The sequence below is a fragment of the Thrips palmi genome, unplaced genomic scaffold, assembly GCF_012932325.1.
Source record: "Thrips palmi isolate BJ-2018 unplaced genomic scaffold, TpBJ-2018v1 HiC_scaffold_11, whole genome shotgun sequence".
In the NCBI taxonomy this organism is placed as follows: domain Eukaryota; kingdom Metazoa; phylum Arthropoda; class Insecta; order Thysanoptera; family Thripidae; genus Thrips; species Thrips palmi.
The window spans coordinates 10,041,328-10,057,295 of record NW_023144622.1 but is presented as its reverse complement, the minus strand read 5'-3'; the positions used below and the strand labels follow the sequence as shown (position 1 = coordinate 10,057,295).

Sequence of the window (15,968 nt, the reverse complement as noted above, 5' to 3'; positions counted from 1 at the left end):
GTGATGAAAAATTCACCGGTGATACGAAAATCACCGGTGCAGTTTTGGTCACCGTTCACCGGGGCAACCGGCGGTGATTCAAATCACCGTCACCGTTTTCAAAATCGAATCACCGCACAGCCCTAAACACGAGTAGTCGCGCATTGAAACTGCCCCTACATTGTTGCTGAGGTTGGATTGTTTGGCTTGCTTTTAAAGGCTGCGGTTCTCTTGTCGTGTTTTCCCCAATTCTGTAACCAGCACGACGGTTGGTTTGACAAACTTTATAAACTCGGGAGGGGTGGTTTCGGAACGCGGATGACTTTCGTTTGACGAACATGAGCACTGTAAATCGCGAGATCGCGAGATGGACTGAGATGGTCATTGTGTTAACTGAATCAGGTTTGGGGATGTAAAAATACCGGTAGGATTCAAAGTTACGTAAATAACGGTAAAATTAACGTGATTAACGTTTAGACGACAGACTTGAAATTGATTTGCACAACCAGAACACCGTGCAATGCGTTAGCATTGGAATTTTTTAAGATTAAGTAGGTTTGCTCGGAAACGGTGAGGAATTCTGAACTTTTGGGATTTTTTCCAGTTTTCCCATAAAATTTGGAATAGAATGGAAAAAACCGCAAGTCTCTACGACCACTCCTTGACCCCAAACATTTCTATGAGTGAGTGAGTGAGTCAGTCGGATTGGGGCTATATAGGTTCTTGATAGGTTCTTGATTTTGTTTGGTGTCATTATCTAACGAGAAGAGTTAGAATTCATTTCATGGTTAATTGCTGGTTAATTGTAGTTTCTCGTAAGGAATGTCTCCACATTGACTCATCTTCTGTTGCTGCCATGAATAAGATTGGATTCAATCTAAAGATGTTTCGTAAAACTTTTAATAAACAAAAGGTTGACTTATACACATAGGAATACATTTGCCCAACGAACTTGAGCTCTATTTTAAGGGGTTGAAACAATATTGCTGTATAAGTACTGAAACTGTTAAAAACTTTAAATATTAATGGTGCTTGGGAAACAAAAATATGCCATTTAAGAAACCTCTCGTTAAACAAACGAAATTCAATTCTGGTCCACCAAAACTATACATTTCTTCAAATTTCTTGGTAAAAATTAACAATAAAATTATATCAAATAAAAACAACAAAATAAATTTTAACAATAAAAATATAACAATGAACCGGAGAGTGAGGTGAAAGTTGATTGAAACGCTCGGGATTGTGGCATAGGCAGACATTTGTTGAGCTTTATCGTTCAGAGAAAAGTCTAACTACAATCTACTTCTGATGGTTGGAAGGGAAACGAACCAAGCAGTTGACCCGGAATCAAAACCACCTACAGAAAACGCGCATCTCCAAGTGCGCGTCGTGCAGCAGTCCGCAACGCGCCCCCGTGGGGTGGCTGTACATGATGCACTTGAGGTCGCCGGGGACATGGTGGCAGGTGTACTGCTGGCAGAACTCGCAAACGCAGAATTCATCACAATCGTTGCCTTTCATGACGACATGCAGCCTCGGGTTCTTCCGCAGTACCGCTCGCAGCCGCTGCCCGTGACTCCACACGTGTTTACACACATCGCGAGGGAGGTACACTGCCAGCCCCAGGAGTTGGGGCAGCACACTGCCGTCCAGGGCCTCCAGGAAGGCGTCCGTCGCCACGCAGTCGATGTCCAGGAAGGTCAGGTCCGGCAGGTGCTCCAGGATGCTGGCCAAGGGAAGCAGAGGCTTCTCCGCGTCCTCTGTGACGCTGTGCGAGAAGGCCAGGCGCCGCAGCGCCGCCGAGGCCGTCCCCGGGCCCCCCAGGCAAGCCACCACGTCCACCAACTCGTCGGGCTTGTCGTCGCCGAACACCAGTTCCACACTGGCAAAACAACGGCATAGAAACTACACTGTCAAACAAAGTCGGTATAAAAAACCATCTTGTCCCTTCTGCACTGGTGGACACAAAATTGCATCACCATTGGATATGTGCGTAAAACTGCATCATTCATGGGACGGACGGACAAAAAAGGTCCATGACATTTAGAGAGTACAGCACTGAGAATCCAACCCTATGAATTGGTGCAATGCAAAAGCATCGCACATGAAGTGCAATGCCTTCCCATGCCCATGCATTAGCATAAAGCAGTTTCGGGACGCATTGCACGTAACACACTAGATATTTTTGTACAAATTTTGTACGAGACATCACAGTTTTTTGTGCACACGAACTCGTACAAATTTGTACGAAATTTTGAACAAAAAGGGGAAACTTGTGCAGTTTTTCGAACTAAAATGGTACGCAAAGTTCGTGTGCACAAAAAATCGTGATGTCTCGTACAAAATTGTACATAACATTCAGTGTGAAGGTGCAATATGGCTGGGGCATTGCACTCTACAAATCAAAGAGTGTACATGGTACGCTCTAACTGAAGCATGCCTGCAAGCACGCTCTAGCTAGCGCATGCCTGCCAGGCATGCACTAACTAGTGCATACATGCCATGTACACGCTAACTGAAGCATACATTTATTGCATAAGGGATAGGGAGTTTTCTGCATCAAGAAGCGTGTACATGGCATGTATGCACTAGTTAGTGCATGCTTGGCAGGCATGCGCTAGCTAGAGCGTGCTTGCAGGCATGCTCCAGTTAGAGCGTACCATGTACACTCTTTGATTTGTAGAGCACGTATGGTGCGACATCTCAGTACATTGCGCCACGTGCTATACTCAAAGCGTTTGGAATCTCAGTGCAGAGACGAGTGTCCAGACTCTTACGCGAGTGCATACCCCCTCGGGGTTTACCTGTGCAGACGCGTCCCGGCCGCGCGAAGGAACGCCGCCAGTCCGGACAGGCGCGCTCGCGTCGAGTGCAGGCCTGCGTCGACGCGAAGGTCCAGGCGCAGGGCGCGCAGCGACGGGCAGTGCTGCAGAAGCGGCATGGCGTCCATCACGGTGCACTGCAGCTTGCGCAGACGGGGCATGCGCGACAGCAGGAACGCTGCATGAGCGTCAAATGTGGCGATCTTTACCTCCTGGTCGAAAAAAAACAAAAAACAAATATGCAAACTAAATATTATGTACAGTTTTTGTACGAGACATCACAATTTTTTGTGCACACGAAATGCTTGTAGAATTTTTGTTGAAGTTTAATTAAAGTTCGTCTTGGCCATCAGAGAGTAAGGTACATATAATTCCAGGAGTAGGACCTGACCTTTCGTTTGGTTCACTGCATGAGCAGTAGAGGGATTCACTATAAATTGTACCTACACCACTTAACCAATGTGACGTCATATTGGTTTAGAATAGAAATTTTGTAACATACGTTTGAATGCCAAGTCACGTTCAAAACAATATGTCACTCTAAAAACGAATGTGACAACGTATTCATAAGGACACGAAAAAACAATCAGATTCTACCAAATAAGACATGGTATGACACCAAATATGACCTTGAATAACAGTGACTTTCATTACTTCGGAACGAAGGAAAGTAAGGAATTACGAACTTGGCAGTTTTGGCCGAAAGGTTTTTTAGTCAGCACATTTTTTCCACCAGAAAAGAGCCAGTTGGTTTCAAATTCCGTTGGCAACTAAGCAGAGGTGTTCAGCGTGAAAGCCCCTTCGTTAGTACCTCCAGAGTTGCTGTATGTAACTTCAGTAGCACGCACAGGTGGAGGTCAAAATAGCCTCTGTTGTACACGAAGCTCAACCGTTGCAGTGATGCAGACACCAAGACTGGACGTTCCAGTGGCGGCAGCGTCACGTCACCGGGCATAGAGGGAATTGATATTTCCACCGATTGCAACCCTGGACAAAGAAGGAGAATACAATCACAGTCAAAGTGCAGTCGAAGTGATGGGTGATTTCAGAGCGCACACAAGTCTACACAATTTTGTACAAGATTGCTTACGACTTTTTACAAATCGGCACAAGAAAGAACTGTGATCTATCGTACAAAATTTGTAGAACAGTATTTGGTAAATTAATCACTGAAGAAAATGAACAATTTTAGAGGACAAAAAGCACCACACTCCCAATTTTTTTACTGTGAAATGCCGTGCAGTTTTAATATCAAGCAAATTTTTAGAATCCCAGAACAATTCTATCATAACACCGAGTAATTTGTTCGTAGTGTGAAAAAATCGTCGTAAGTTATGGAGAACCAACCCTTCATCACACTGCAAATCCAAGTGTAGGAGAGGTCGACACTATAAGGTGTGGACCAGTTTGTCCTACGCTTGCAAGTGTCTACCAGCTGTGTCCGACGCTTTGAAGTGTCGACCACACTGTGTCCGACGCCTGCATGTGTAGGACACTGTTAGTCCTACGGCAAATTACACTCAGTTTCCTGTGGCCCCACACTTCAGCCGTCGGACATGCTGTGGTCGACACTTGCAGGCGTCGAACACTGTGTGGTCGACACTTGCAAGCGTAGGACAAACTGGTCTGCGCCTTAAAGTGTCGACCTGTCCTACACTTCGATTTGCAGTGCATAAGTTTCAATTTTCACTGTGCCTTTTGCTCGTATAACGAGGAAGAAGCCCAGGAGGATTTTGGGAGGGCAGGACTCACCAGGAGTTCGGATCAACTGTAACAGCAATCCACCAAGCCTGCGCACCGCGGCATCCTGCGAGGCATGTCCCAAAACTCTCAAACGAACTGCCTTCAGGCGTCCGAAAGAAGCCTGCCTGTTACATGTAAAATTGATTTCCTTTCATCTTGTTTTATTCAAATGGTTCTCGATGACAAGTGTGGCCTTCCACATTGAAAAACCGACCATAGTCTAGACCACACCAACTGGTGTGGTCAAATGGGCGTGACATTTTGACCACATCAGTTGGTGTGGTCTAGACCACGCCAAACGTGGCCAAACTTGGTCTAGACCACACCAAACGTAGCCAAACTTGGTCTAGACCACACCAAACGTGGCCAAACTTGGTCTAGACCACACCAAACATCCCCAAACGTGGTCTAGACCACACGGAAACTGCCAAACTTGTTGCCACAACAGGGCAAAAGAATTTGACCACACCACACCAACTGATGCGGTCGAAATGGCACCCATTTGACCACACCAGTGGTGTAGTCTAGACCACGTTTGGTTTTTCGGTGCACGACCCGTGGATGGACTCCTTTTAGAACTTACCTGTCAAGAACCATGGCGACCATGAATGCGTCTGACGACCTGAAGGAGATGTCCAAGTCGTACAAGGAAAACTTCGAGTTGTTGATGAGAGCAGGGCCTACCACATCGAAGACTTTACCGAAGTCTGACACTTTCAAAAGGCCCAGGCAAGGGGCAAGGCGGAGAACGACGGTAGCCAAGCGTAGCTGCCTGTGTCTGGCCATACCCTTGTTGGTGTTGCGACCACCGGAGCTGGAAGAATTGACAGTGACACGTTCATCAGAATGAATGGAATGAAATTCGTTAATTAAGTGTACAGAAATTACCCGAGGGCGTATGCACTCTTCTCGAAACCTGTGACCCGACTACTACGCTCTATTACGCCTCCAAATAATGGGGATTTAGCTGAACACACCCCAAAACACTCGAAAAATGGATGAAAATTTGAGAATTTTGGGTGTCACGCCACTATTACGCGTGCTATTCCAGAGTGACACGACTATTCCACAAATGCATACCCCCTCGAAATTACCCCATTGTGTACAATAATGTAATGGACGAGTAAAACTTTAAGTTCCTTACAAGTATTAATTTTCAATTGATTGACGGTTCAGAACTTTTTGGGAACAAGCCAACTTGTTGGCATGCGGAGCTATGAAATTCCAAAGCAATATCCTTCCAGGTTGCAATATAGATTCAGAGTTCCGGACTCAGAAAAGAAATTTAAGGACTACCACACATGTAAGAAGAATTAAAACACAAGCAAAAATGTAGGAAGACATTTCAACGAATTCCTACAACGTGTCTTCAAAAATTTTGTTGAATCCACAACGCCAACCAGATTCAAAGATCGGCAGATTTTAACAAAACCACAGAAAGAAAGAAAAAATCACAATCGAAGGTATAGTTTGGCGAGGTGACCCCAGGATAACTCCGTAAGGAGCACCTCAAAAAATAGGGAACGAAAAGGATACATTCTTGAGGGGCAAGTCTCGCCACTGATTGACAAAACATGTAAGCATAATTAATGACCTTAGTCCATTGTATTACAGTGCTTGCTTTAAAGCCTACACACTGAATGTTATGTACAATTTAGTACGAGACATCACAATTTCCCCGAAATCGTAACTTTCGTCAAAATGGCACAAAAGTTATCGTTATAGTAAAATTGTAACCCTAACTTCTGACAAAATTTTTTTTTAAAAGGGTAAGTGATTTTTTTTTGTCAAAATTTGAACAAAAACATAGGGGGAAGCCTGGTTTTCTGCCATTGCGGTTGGAAAAGTTATTCTTCAAGTCTGTCTCCTCCGACCAGCTGTGTGCAGCGCCGCTGCTTTCCCCCTGGGGGAAAGGCCCGGCCGGGGTCCTCGGTGAGATTTTGCACACTTCTCCGGGCAGTCCCTTGGCTAGGTGAGAAAGCGAAATTTCAAAATATCCTTAAGCTCAAACGGGTGATAGATTTTATTTGCCGAAAAAACCCAAAAAGCGGCAAAAATCCCCAATTTCCTGCAGGCAGACCACTTCTGTCTTGAAGAAGGGGGGTCTGGGGGGCAGAGCCCCCCAGCCCCGACAAGTAAGAAAGTTACAAGGGATCTAGAATGAAGGGGGGTCTGGGGGGCGGAGCCCCCCGGCATGCATCAAGTCAGAAGTAACCGACTATGGACAAGCCATTGCCTGCCGAAGGCAGGCTAGCGCCGCAGGCCAAGGTAGGTACGCCAGGCGCGGATTGGAGGAACAGGCAGCGGGACATCGCGAAGCCTGTTACGACAAGACGCGGTCTGGCGTAAACCTACCTTGTGAATTTGTGTAGAGATACTTTTGGAAGTACTTCCAAGAGTCCGTACCCTTAACCTTTAGCGAACATTGCCTTATGTTACGTTATGAAAGCAGTGTTAGTTAAATGTTAAGTTAAGGATCTCTGCACAATTTTTGTGCACACGAAATTTTCGTACGATTTTTGTACGAAAAATTGCACACTTTTCGCCATTTTTGTACCAAATTGTACAAAATTTAGCACAAATTTGTACGAAAAGTTCGTGTGCACAAAAAACTGTGATATCTCGTACAAAATTTGAACAAAAACATTTAGGGTGTAGTCTGGTATTTGGCGTTTCGGTTGGCACTAGAACGTACATTCTCAAGGTCTGGCTCCTCCAGACCAGCGGGTGCAGCGCCAGCTGCTTCCACCTGCGGCAGACGGCCCGGCAGCGCAGAAGAGTGGCCGGAGTCAAGAAAGTCAGAGCATGCAGCAGCACTTCGTCCGGCAGCGCCGAGAACTCCATTCTTCGGGCAGAGTGAGAAAGAGAACAATCAAGAATATGCCACGTTAATGGATAACAAATGCGGGATAGATAGATTAATTATTCGTCGCCAACTGAAGAACAAGAAGAATCACAAAGCCGGACATGGCGCCCGCAACTTCACCTCACTCACCCGTCCGAGTACATCATACCTAATGACTCTGCAAAATCTCCGCCAGATCGGCCGAGCCATTCCGGAGGAGTGCACTCTAAATGCCTTACGAAGAAATTTCCCATAATACGAAGGAAATGGCGCAAGCATAATCCGAAGGTGGTTTTTCTTCGTATTACGAAGGTTTTTCTTTGTATCTTACAATGAAAAAGCTATAAAATATTTGAATAGACCCTTTCAGTCTTCGCCGAGTGAAGAACAAAGGTTATCAAAAATCCAGGAACCACTATAGGAACGTTCCTACTGGTTCCTGGCTTTTTGATTACTTTTGTTCTTCACTCGGCGAAGACTGAAAGGGTCTATTACGAAGGAATAATGCTTCGTATTATGCTTGCGCCGAATTCACTGTAACATACGGATAACGTAGGTCCAATTTCATTGTAAGACATTTAGAGTGTGGTGCACTGTGGGAAAAAAATCACAGTAAATCCTGTAGTGATTGGTACAGCTGTCACTGTAGTTCAGAGTACAGGATTTACTGTACTTTTTTACAGGATCTACTGTACTTTGTTCGGGATTTACTGTACTACAGGAGTAGAGTACGGAATATCCTGTACCAGGTACAGTAAATACTGTAGCCAGACGCAGTTAATCCTGTGTTCTGAACTACAGTAAATCCCGGCAGAAAAATTAACGGGATTCACTGTGTTTTTTTCGCACAGTGTGCGGACACGGACACACACGCACGCAGACAGGAAAAAATTTTCAACCTCACCTGAGTAATGGGCTTCGCTATCGCTCAGCCAACCAGGCTCACTACCTCCTCCCAATCTACTCTATTTCCGGTTTTGAGATTCTTCTTGTTCTTTAGGCGAGGACGACTAGAATCGTCTATTTTAGCGTTAGATAGGGCTCCTCCGAAGCTGTAGCCCGGAAGAACAAAACCGCTTGTGAGAAATGGCAGTTCCTACGAGAAATGTACGCTACGCAGCCCCAGAACTCATCCACGGTGTATATTTCCCTAAGGAACTTCCATTTCATATTTCCGTTTTTGTTCATCTCCTTCCCCAGGCCACAGCTCCTTTCGAGTACCCTACTGGCCTGATTTACTTCATGCCTTCGGTAGTCGTTCCCCCAGGTGAGATTAGCTTTGGATACTGGTAGGTGTACCGAAGAAAGTCAGTAATGGCCAATAGGCTTAGAGTGCAGAGGTGATGGTGCGATCTGATCTGGGCCTGACCTGCGTACTGCGTAACACTGGTCAAGAAAGAACAGAGCTAAGGTACTGCTAACATTAGACTTTACCAAATTTTTAAAGAGATCATATCTACAACGGTTCCTGTTTATCTCAGGAAGTCGTTGGAAATCGCCCGTGTCAGTGTAGGCCACCTGGGGAAACCAGTAACCGTTTTCGACCGGATTACGAGAGGATGTTTCAAACTTAAGTTGAACGCACCTTTCAAAAACCTTCACGAAACGTTTCGCAGGGAAATGGGGTAAAACTGTATTGACCAGCGTAACGCTGCTCACTGGAAAAAGGAAACATAAAGTGTTCAAAACAACGTTTCGTAACTAATGGACGACCCTTCCCCTTGTTACAGAATTAGACGTCCCATCCTACGGAGAGATCAGCGCCGAACTGGAAAGAAGTGCTACGTAACTCTGACACTGGAAGTTCCTGGTGCTCCTGTGACATTTCTTCGCGAGCTCACTGTTTCCGGGAATCTCGTCTACTCGTCATTGGAGCCATCTGCAGAATGGCCGAGGTGAGTGGTGCCTTTCATTCTACACTGTGGCTAAAAGGTACGGAAACTTCTGTAAACAGGTTGTGGTCATTCTCCGTAGGCCCCTTGTCAGTATTCTCCGTAGGCTCTTGCAGTATTTTCCGTAGGACCTTACAGTGTTCTCCGTAGGGCTATACAGTCCTCCAGGCCCCACGGAGAAGACTGTGCGGTCCTACGGAGAATACTGTAAGAGCCTACGGAGAATATTGATAAGAGGGCTACGGAGAATCCTGGCAAAAAAATTAACAGAATTTTACGTACTTTTTTGCCACAGTGAAACGTCTATCTTCGTGTCTCCTCGTTGTCTCGAATCCTGTGGTTTACGATTAAAGCTCAACCTAATGAACGACAGCCTCTGTTGGGCAGTGATGGGCTAAATAAAAGCAAGGGCCACAGCATTCAGACACATATTCCGCCCCAAAAAGTGAGATAGGGCATGTCAAATTTGTCCCGGGTTATAATGTTATGCGTAAAAGTGTCATTTTTGACGTTAAGACTCAATTTTGAGCCCTCTGATGGGCAAGAAGGGGGCGGCCCCAGCCAAAACTGTCTTGGCACTAGTCTTACAGTATCCTGAAGGGGGGACCCTGGTGAAAAAATGACCAAAACTGCCAAAAATAGTATTTTCCAAGCTCTCAGATGAAAATGTGCAAAGAAGGTTTCAGATTCAACAGGTTGAACACCTTTAAACTATGTGGGTAGTTACTTCATCATTGAGGAAGAAATAACATTGAGATCAGTTGTCGTTGCCTTACGCTCAACTTCACACCTTTGCTCAGTCGACAAAAAATTTTGTCGTTGAAAGACTTCTTGTGTTCCTGGTCGACACCTATATGAGTCATCTTGCATGGACTCCATTCATTGATGACTTGTCGACAAATTTTAGTGACGGTATCTTGATATCAGCCCTACGTTTTTTTACAAACACCTAAAAGTTTGAAAAAAAAGGCAAAAAAAAACCTTTTTTTTAATGTTAAAATTTGAGAATTCATATCTCAGGGCAGAAGTTGAAATTGAAAATTCCATCACTAAAATCTCTCCTATACATCTTTAGGATAACCCAAAAATATTTTGAAGACTTTCCGTTCCAATGAAAGACGCAGGAAGATTTTTCCCCAATGAGCTCAAAAACACTAAAAAGTCACTTTTCTCAAAGACCGTTTAACATATTGGATTGAATTTTGTTTTGGGAACTCACCATAATCAACCTAATAATTAAGCAAAGTTTCAACTTTCTGGGATTATTTTAAAGCCTACTTGAAAGTTTCCCCCTTTAAGGTCCCTTTTCTGTGAAAAAAATTTCGATTTTAGATCCATTGCTCCACCCTACCCTAAATAGAACACATACACACTCAAACACAAACCCTCACGTTTTGGCAGGAACCTCAGGATGACTGATTTAGGTATAAAGAGGCTATGAGAAAAAATTATGAGATATTTCTAATAGAAAGTTTTATAAGAGTGAAAGAATTTGCACTCCTAACCTAACCTGAAATCAGGCCGTTTTCAGATACTTTCCGAGAGGCGTCTTTTTATTCGCTTACTGGAAGGGTAACGCTAAGGTAGACCAACTTCCACGCAAGTGATTCTAGCAATCAGGATACATGATAAAACTTTCAAAATTGATCTTTTAAAACTACATAGGTGATAACCTAAATGATCTGGTACACCGAGGTACACCGATCCATGTTCGGCATTTCATCCTTGACACTTGTCTTACACGCAGTTTGACCAATTAAACCAAAGTTGTCAATAGGGTATTCTGACGAATCCCTGGACCGGAATTCAAAGAACAAAAGGAAGAACCAAAATCGCTTTTGCGCATGCGCAGCCGTCCACCCTCCACAGGCAGCAGCGTCTGCGCATGCGCAGGTGCCGTTTTGGTTCGTACTTTTGTTCTTTGACTTCCGGTCCAGCGATTCGTTAAAATACCCTATTGTGCCGTCCGGCCTTCAAATACACAGCTTAAGCGATTTTTTTTTTTGTGAATATGACGGCTTATGCTCTACAAATTGAAAAGCATAAGGTAAATAAAAAATTGTTATGAAAAATGCATTTTTAAAGTTTCAATTTGGAAGAAGTAGCCAAAGTAGCCTTCAGGCGTTTAAATATGACCCCTTGACTTCCTTTTGCAGCATAGGAGCACCGTCTATTGTCCTCGTTTACTAAGCTTCGCCTGTTTCGAAAGTAGGCTGTTTTGGCCCACAATTGATATTTGGAACCTTGTGGGTCAGCAATTTTTGACACTATCCGCGCACTAAGCCTTTTACAATTTCTGTCAAACTTAGGTTGAGTTTTAGCACTTCACCCATTATTCACCTAAATCGGCAAAGGCGTTCCCCTTCATTCCACAATTCGATTTTTCGAAAATGTTTCTAATACACTCTGCAAACTCAAGTGTGTGCCAGGCACACACTTCTTTTCTGCATGCCTGGCACACACTTGAGTTTGCAGAGCAGCCTTTTTCCCTCTTTTCCTTGCCCTCGGATAGGCCCAAATTTCCTTTGAATGTTAAGGCCTTCTTTGCTGCACTAAAGCTAGGTGGCGTTGTGGTCATTGCTCAGACATCCGCACCGTTTCAAGTGACAAATGAAAGTTGAGGGAAGACGCGTACTGAAATTCAAAGCGATAAGCTCATTCATAGATTTATACCGTCCAAAAAATGGTCCACAATTGATAAGGTGTTTCGGAGCAGCCCTGGCCCGGAAGAAGAAGAACAAAAACGGAAGTTAGAAACGGCAGTTTTTATGAGAAATATACGCTGCGGATGCTCATCTGGAGCGTATATTTCTCATAGAAACTGCCATTTCTAACTTCCGTTTTTGTTCTTCTTCTTCCGGGCCAGGGCTGCTCCGAAATACCCTATTCGTGACCCGCTCAATTGATTTTTGACTTTACATTGTATAATCTACCTGGGATTTCTGATACATCAAGGATTTCGTGAAATCGCATTTATTGTCGTCCGATTAGAATCCCTGTGGTCTTAGTGGGAAATTTTATGTTCTTCAAGATGCACTTTACCGATTGCAAAGAAGTTAATCTTTGCCTGGAATGGAGCGCGGAGTGACACCACATATAATTTTGCAGACCTTTTTTACGTGCTTCATGTTTATGCCTTATTTGATTGCTAAGACAGTTTTTGTTTCGAGTGTTGTAAAAAGTTTGATCTTTCACATGGCCACCGCCGTTTGTCTCCAGCATTCATGCAAGTCTTAGGGTAAAGTGCCGGACATGGATCTGGATCGGGGTACCAAACATGGATCATTTGTGTTTGTGGGTCTATATCTAAAAACCAGGTGACCAAATTCAAAATTCCTGTCTTTCCTAGCTTAGACTGACCCTTTGACTGTTAGATGTGAAGCTGACAAGTTTGCAACTGCCTCTCTCTACTCTGCAGGGTTGCGTTTAGAAAGACACTTAAATACTGTAAAAATTTGTTGTCACTTTATGACAAAAACGTGGATGATATTTTCATCACTTTGAAATGATGACAATCTCATCACAAATTGATGACATTTTCATCAAAGGCTCCTATACTCATTGCATGGGCGTGACAACAATGTCATTAATTGACCTGATGACATCCTTGTAAGGAAAATTAGCCATGAAATTGTCATCAAGTTTGTCTTGTCCAGGGGGCGGCAACGGCCTAGCAAGCGCGTGAGCCCATGCGCGAGTGAGGTGCAGGGGTTACTTATTTTGCTTCGATTGTAAGACCTAGCCCGTTGATTGCAAAACGCTTTGCACAGATCAAAAGGGCACAAAATTTGGGGTGCATTAGGCCTAGTAAAGTGCCCGATACTTCCTATTCAACCGAAGACACGGGCGGAATCATTTACGGAATCATTTACATCAACATGGCGCATTCGAGTTTTTTCCTCAATTTTGTGATTTTTGTGTTTTTCGGTGTTTTTACTGCACCTTAATATTAGGCAAGGGGGTACTTTCAAGAAGAGCAATTAGCCTAATGCACCCTATATTTCAAGCCCTTTCCATCGGTGCAAAGCGTTTTGAAAAACGCAGTCTAGTTTTCATAATCTCGAACAAGTGCGCAACCTCTGCACTGACGGCGTGAGCATCGCTTCACACTCTCCTTACAAGGCCGTTGCCACCCCCTGGTTTTATATGAATTTTCATAAGCAGGAAACGAAGAAAAAACAAGAAAGAGAGCGAAATTAATACAGATTTCAAATGCTACAGTTGGTTAAACTGTTAAACAGGTTGCACACCTACTGCGCATGTCCAAAAACACTCCCATCAAGAAGTATTATTGGATAGTTCTACCCGAAAAACTGCGTTCGAACCGACACCAATTCTATTGTTGCATCTTGTCTACCTGCAGTCAAAGAAATTTTTCATTTCGACCATGCTATTTCAGCTTTTGGAGTGAGCTGTACAGACCCAAAAAGAAGCTCGGCTGTCCGCCCCCGGCTCGGCTCCCCCCACTCCTTTTTTTTTCCTTTGACGAGTCGAGTTTTGCCATGGAAACGGCGATTTTGACAGCAAATTTCTCAAAATTGGCCACAAACTTTTTAACCAGATTTCAGCATGAGAATCAGCGTTCAAAGTTCTACAAGTCTGCAAAATCTCATTAAAATCGTATAGAAAATTTCCGAAATGCATAAAGGGCCACACAAATTGAATCTCGGGCCGGCTGAATCCTGGGTATACTATAAGGCTACTTCGTGCCTAAAAATGCGCACAAAGTGCTACTGCCCCCTTTGCTGTCCCCTTACAAGGGAATATATTCAGGTGATACACTCAGATTCCAGCCAAACTTTTTTTTTGGAAGAGAAACATATAAGATTAAGAATGCACATCAAAGTTGGTGCCTATATGTGTATATATATATATATTATATATATATATATATATATATATATATAATGAGAAAAAAAAATGCCTAATTACGACCGAAAATCTGCTCGTTGCATGTAAAAACATGGCCATTTTACCCTTTTTTTTCGGTTTTTAAAAAAAAACAGGAAAGGTCTGGATATGTATCTTGGCACCAACTTTGGGGTGCATTCTTAATCTTATAGGTTGTTCTTACGAAAAAAAGGTTTGGCTGAAATCTGAGTGTACCACCTGAATATGTTCCCTTGTTAGTAAAAAAAGAATTTGTCTGCAGGGTTAAATTTGCGGTCCTGATCAGCCTGGTCCACAGGTAATTTCGTACAAAGAACTGCTCGTTGCAATACAAAGAAAACGAAGGCTTCGCAGCCTACGAAGGAAGTCGTTTGTAACACCATGAGAGAAGGGCGCCCTTCTCTCATGGCAACACGAACAAATTTGTTTGTAATGCAAAGAAAAAGTCCTTCGCAGACTGCGAAGAAGTTCTTCGTAGGCTACAGAGGATTTTTATTTGTATTACGAACAAAATCGTTCGTATTACAAACGATTCTTCGTAGGTTACACTGAGAATGAAAGAGTCAGCACCATCGCCCTTTCATTGGGTAACGCACGCATCGTCGCCCAAATTTGGGTGACGAGCCCACGGTGACCAAATTTTGGGCAGTCATAAAATCGTCGCCCAAATTTGGGTAGGATCAGGGCGGGGAAAAACTGGACAGGGGAAGAACTGGACACCCCACATTTTACTTCAATTGCCGTATGTACTGACCTGACAACTCGAGGGGTCCTATTCAAAAGATCTTATCTGCGCGTTCCCTCCAAGACAATCTTATCTTAAACGCATGTGAATTTTACTCAGTTTGATCATTTAATACAGCTACAAATCAAAATCATTTGTGATAAAATTCACTTAAATGTGGAGATGAAAGATCAGAGAAACCAAAAGTACATGTAAAAATATATTCCGCTTACTCTCGTACGTGTCCCAACTGGTCAAACTGGGTGAAATCCGCATGCGTTTAAGATAAGATTGTCTTGGGGGGAACGCGCAGATAAGATCTTTTGAATAGGACCCCTCGAACTGTCGTGTAATGAACCGCTGATGCCACGGAACAACTTTTGATAGTTGTTATTCCTGTGCCTACGGTATTTGAAGTAAAATATGGGGTGTCCAGTTCTTCCCCTGTCCAGTTCTTCCCCGCCCTGACCCTAAAGTCGTCGGCGACGCGCTGAGGTACCCGATGACGCTCTTCCGGGGCCACCACGATGCCCCAATGTGGCGTTGAGGCCTCCGGTCAACGTGGTGCCCCGGGGACGTCTATCGCGGACCTCACGGCGTCGTCGACGGCGTTACCCAAATTTGGGCGACCAAACGCCTGTTACCAAATTTCGGGTGATGAATTTTTCGTCACCCAAAATTGGGCAACGAAGTTGCATCACCCATTTAAAGGGTGATGGTGGCGACCCATTCATTCTCAGTGATTGCGAAGCCTTCGTTTTCTTTGTATAACAACGAGCAGTTCTTTGTGGGGTCCTAAGTGTGTTCTTTCTGTTGACAGCTGCTATTTCTCTCGGACGACACGCTGCTGGCCGTGCTAGCTTATCTTCCCATCAGGGAGCTCTTCAGCTTGCGGACGGTGTGTCGCCGCCTCCGCGACCTCTGTGTGAAGCGGGACCTTTGGAGACATGCCCGAGTTGAAGGCAAAGGTTTGGTGCGTGCCGCACTGGCCCTGGCCCCTTGTCTGGGCCTCTTGGATGTCGCCGTTGAGCCGCTGGGTGACATTGCCTCCTTCGTGCGAAGCACGACCTGTG

General features: G+C 44.3%; 2 protein-coding genes across 6 annotated transcripts in view; one reads left to right on the top strand and one right to left on the bottom strand.

Moving 5' to 3' along the window:
• Window positions 1-850: 850 nt before the first annotated feature.
• On the bottom strand, window positions 851-8,897 carry LOC117639608. 5 transcript variants are annotated; one of them, XM_034375446.1, is made up of 7 exons: window positions 8,824-8,897; window positions 7,240-7,389; window positions 5,128-5,358; window positions 4,554-4,669; window positions 3,613-3,788; window positions 2,784-3,013; window positions 851-1,861 (listed from the first exon to the last, which is right to left on the bottom strand). In XM_034375446.1, the coding sequence occupies exons 2-7, from the start codon at window positions 7,386-7,388 to the stop codon at window positions 1,327-1,329; spliced, it is 1,437 nt and encodes a 478-aa protein (XP_034231337.1). In that variant the 5' UTR covers window position 7,389; window positions 8,824-8,897; the 3' UTR covers window positions 851-1,326. The 5 variants fall into 5 exon arrangements, with proteins under 5 accessions (XP_034231337.1, XP_034231336.1, XP_034231338.1 ...); XM_034375445.1 differs by lacking the exon at window positions 8,824-8,897 and adding an exon at window positions 8,629-8,737; XM_034375447.1 differs by lacking the exon at window positions 8,824-8,897 and adding an exon at window positions 8,294-8,317.
• The window catches only part of LOC117639745, a 9,755-nt gene continuing 1,065 nt past the window's right edge, over window positions 7,279-15,968 (top strand). The window contains exons 1-3 of the mRNA XM_034375620.1: window positions 7,279-7,400; window positions 9,120-9,284; window positions 15,716-15,965. Coding sequence (XP_034231511.1) covers window positions 9,276-9,284; window positions 15,716-15,965 — 259 coding nt within the window. The 5' untranslated portion in view covers window positions 7,279-7,400; window positions 9,120-9,275. The remainder of the gene's footprint in view (window positions 7,401-9,119; window positions 9,285-15,715; window positions 15,966-15,968) is intronic.

Coding starts and splice junctions, on each gene's coding strand:
- LOC117639608 (XM_034375443.1), bottom strand. CDS start 7,599: ATGGCTCGGCCGATCTGGCGGAGATTTTGCAGAGTCATTAG. Junction 4,670..5,127: donor GTCGCCATGGTTCTTGACAG/GTAAGTTCTAAA, acceptor TACATGTAACAG/GCAGGCTTCTTTCGGACGCC. Junction 3,014..3,612: donor TACATACAGCAACTCTGGAG/GTACTAACGAAG, acceptor TTTTTCGACCAG/GAGGTAAAGATCGCCACATT.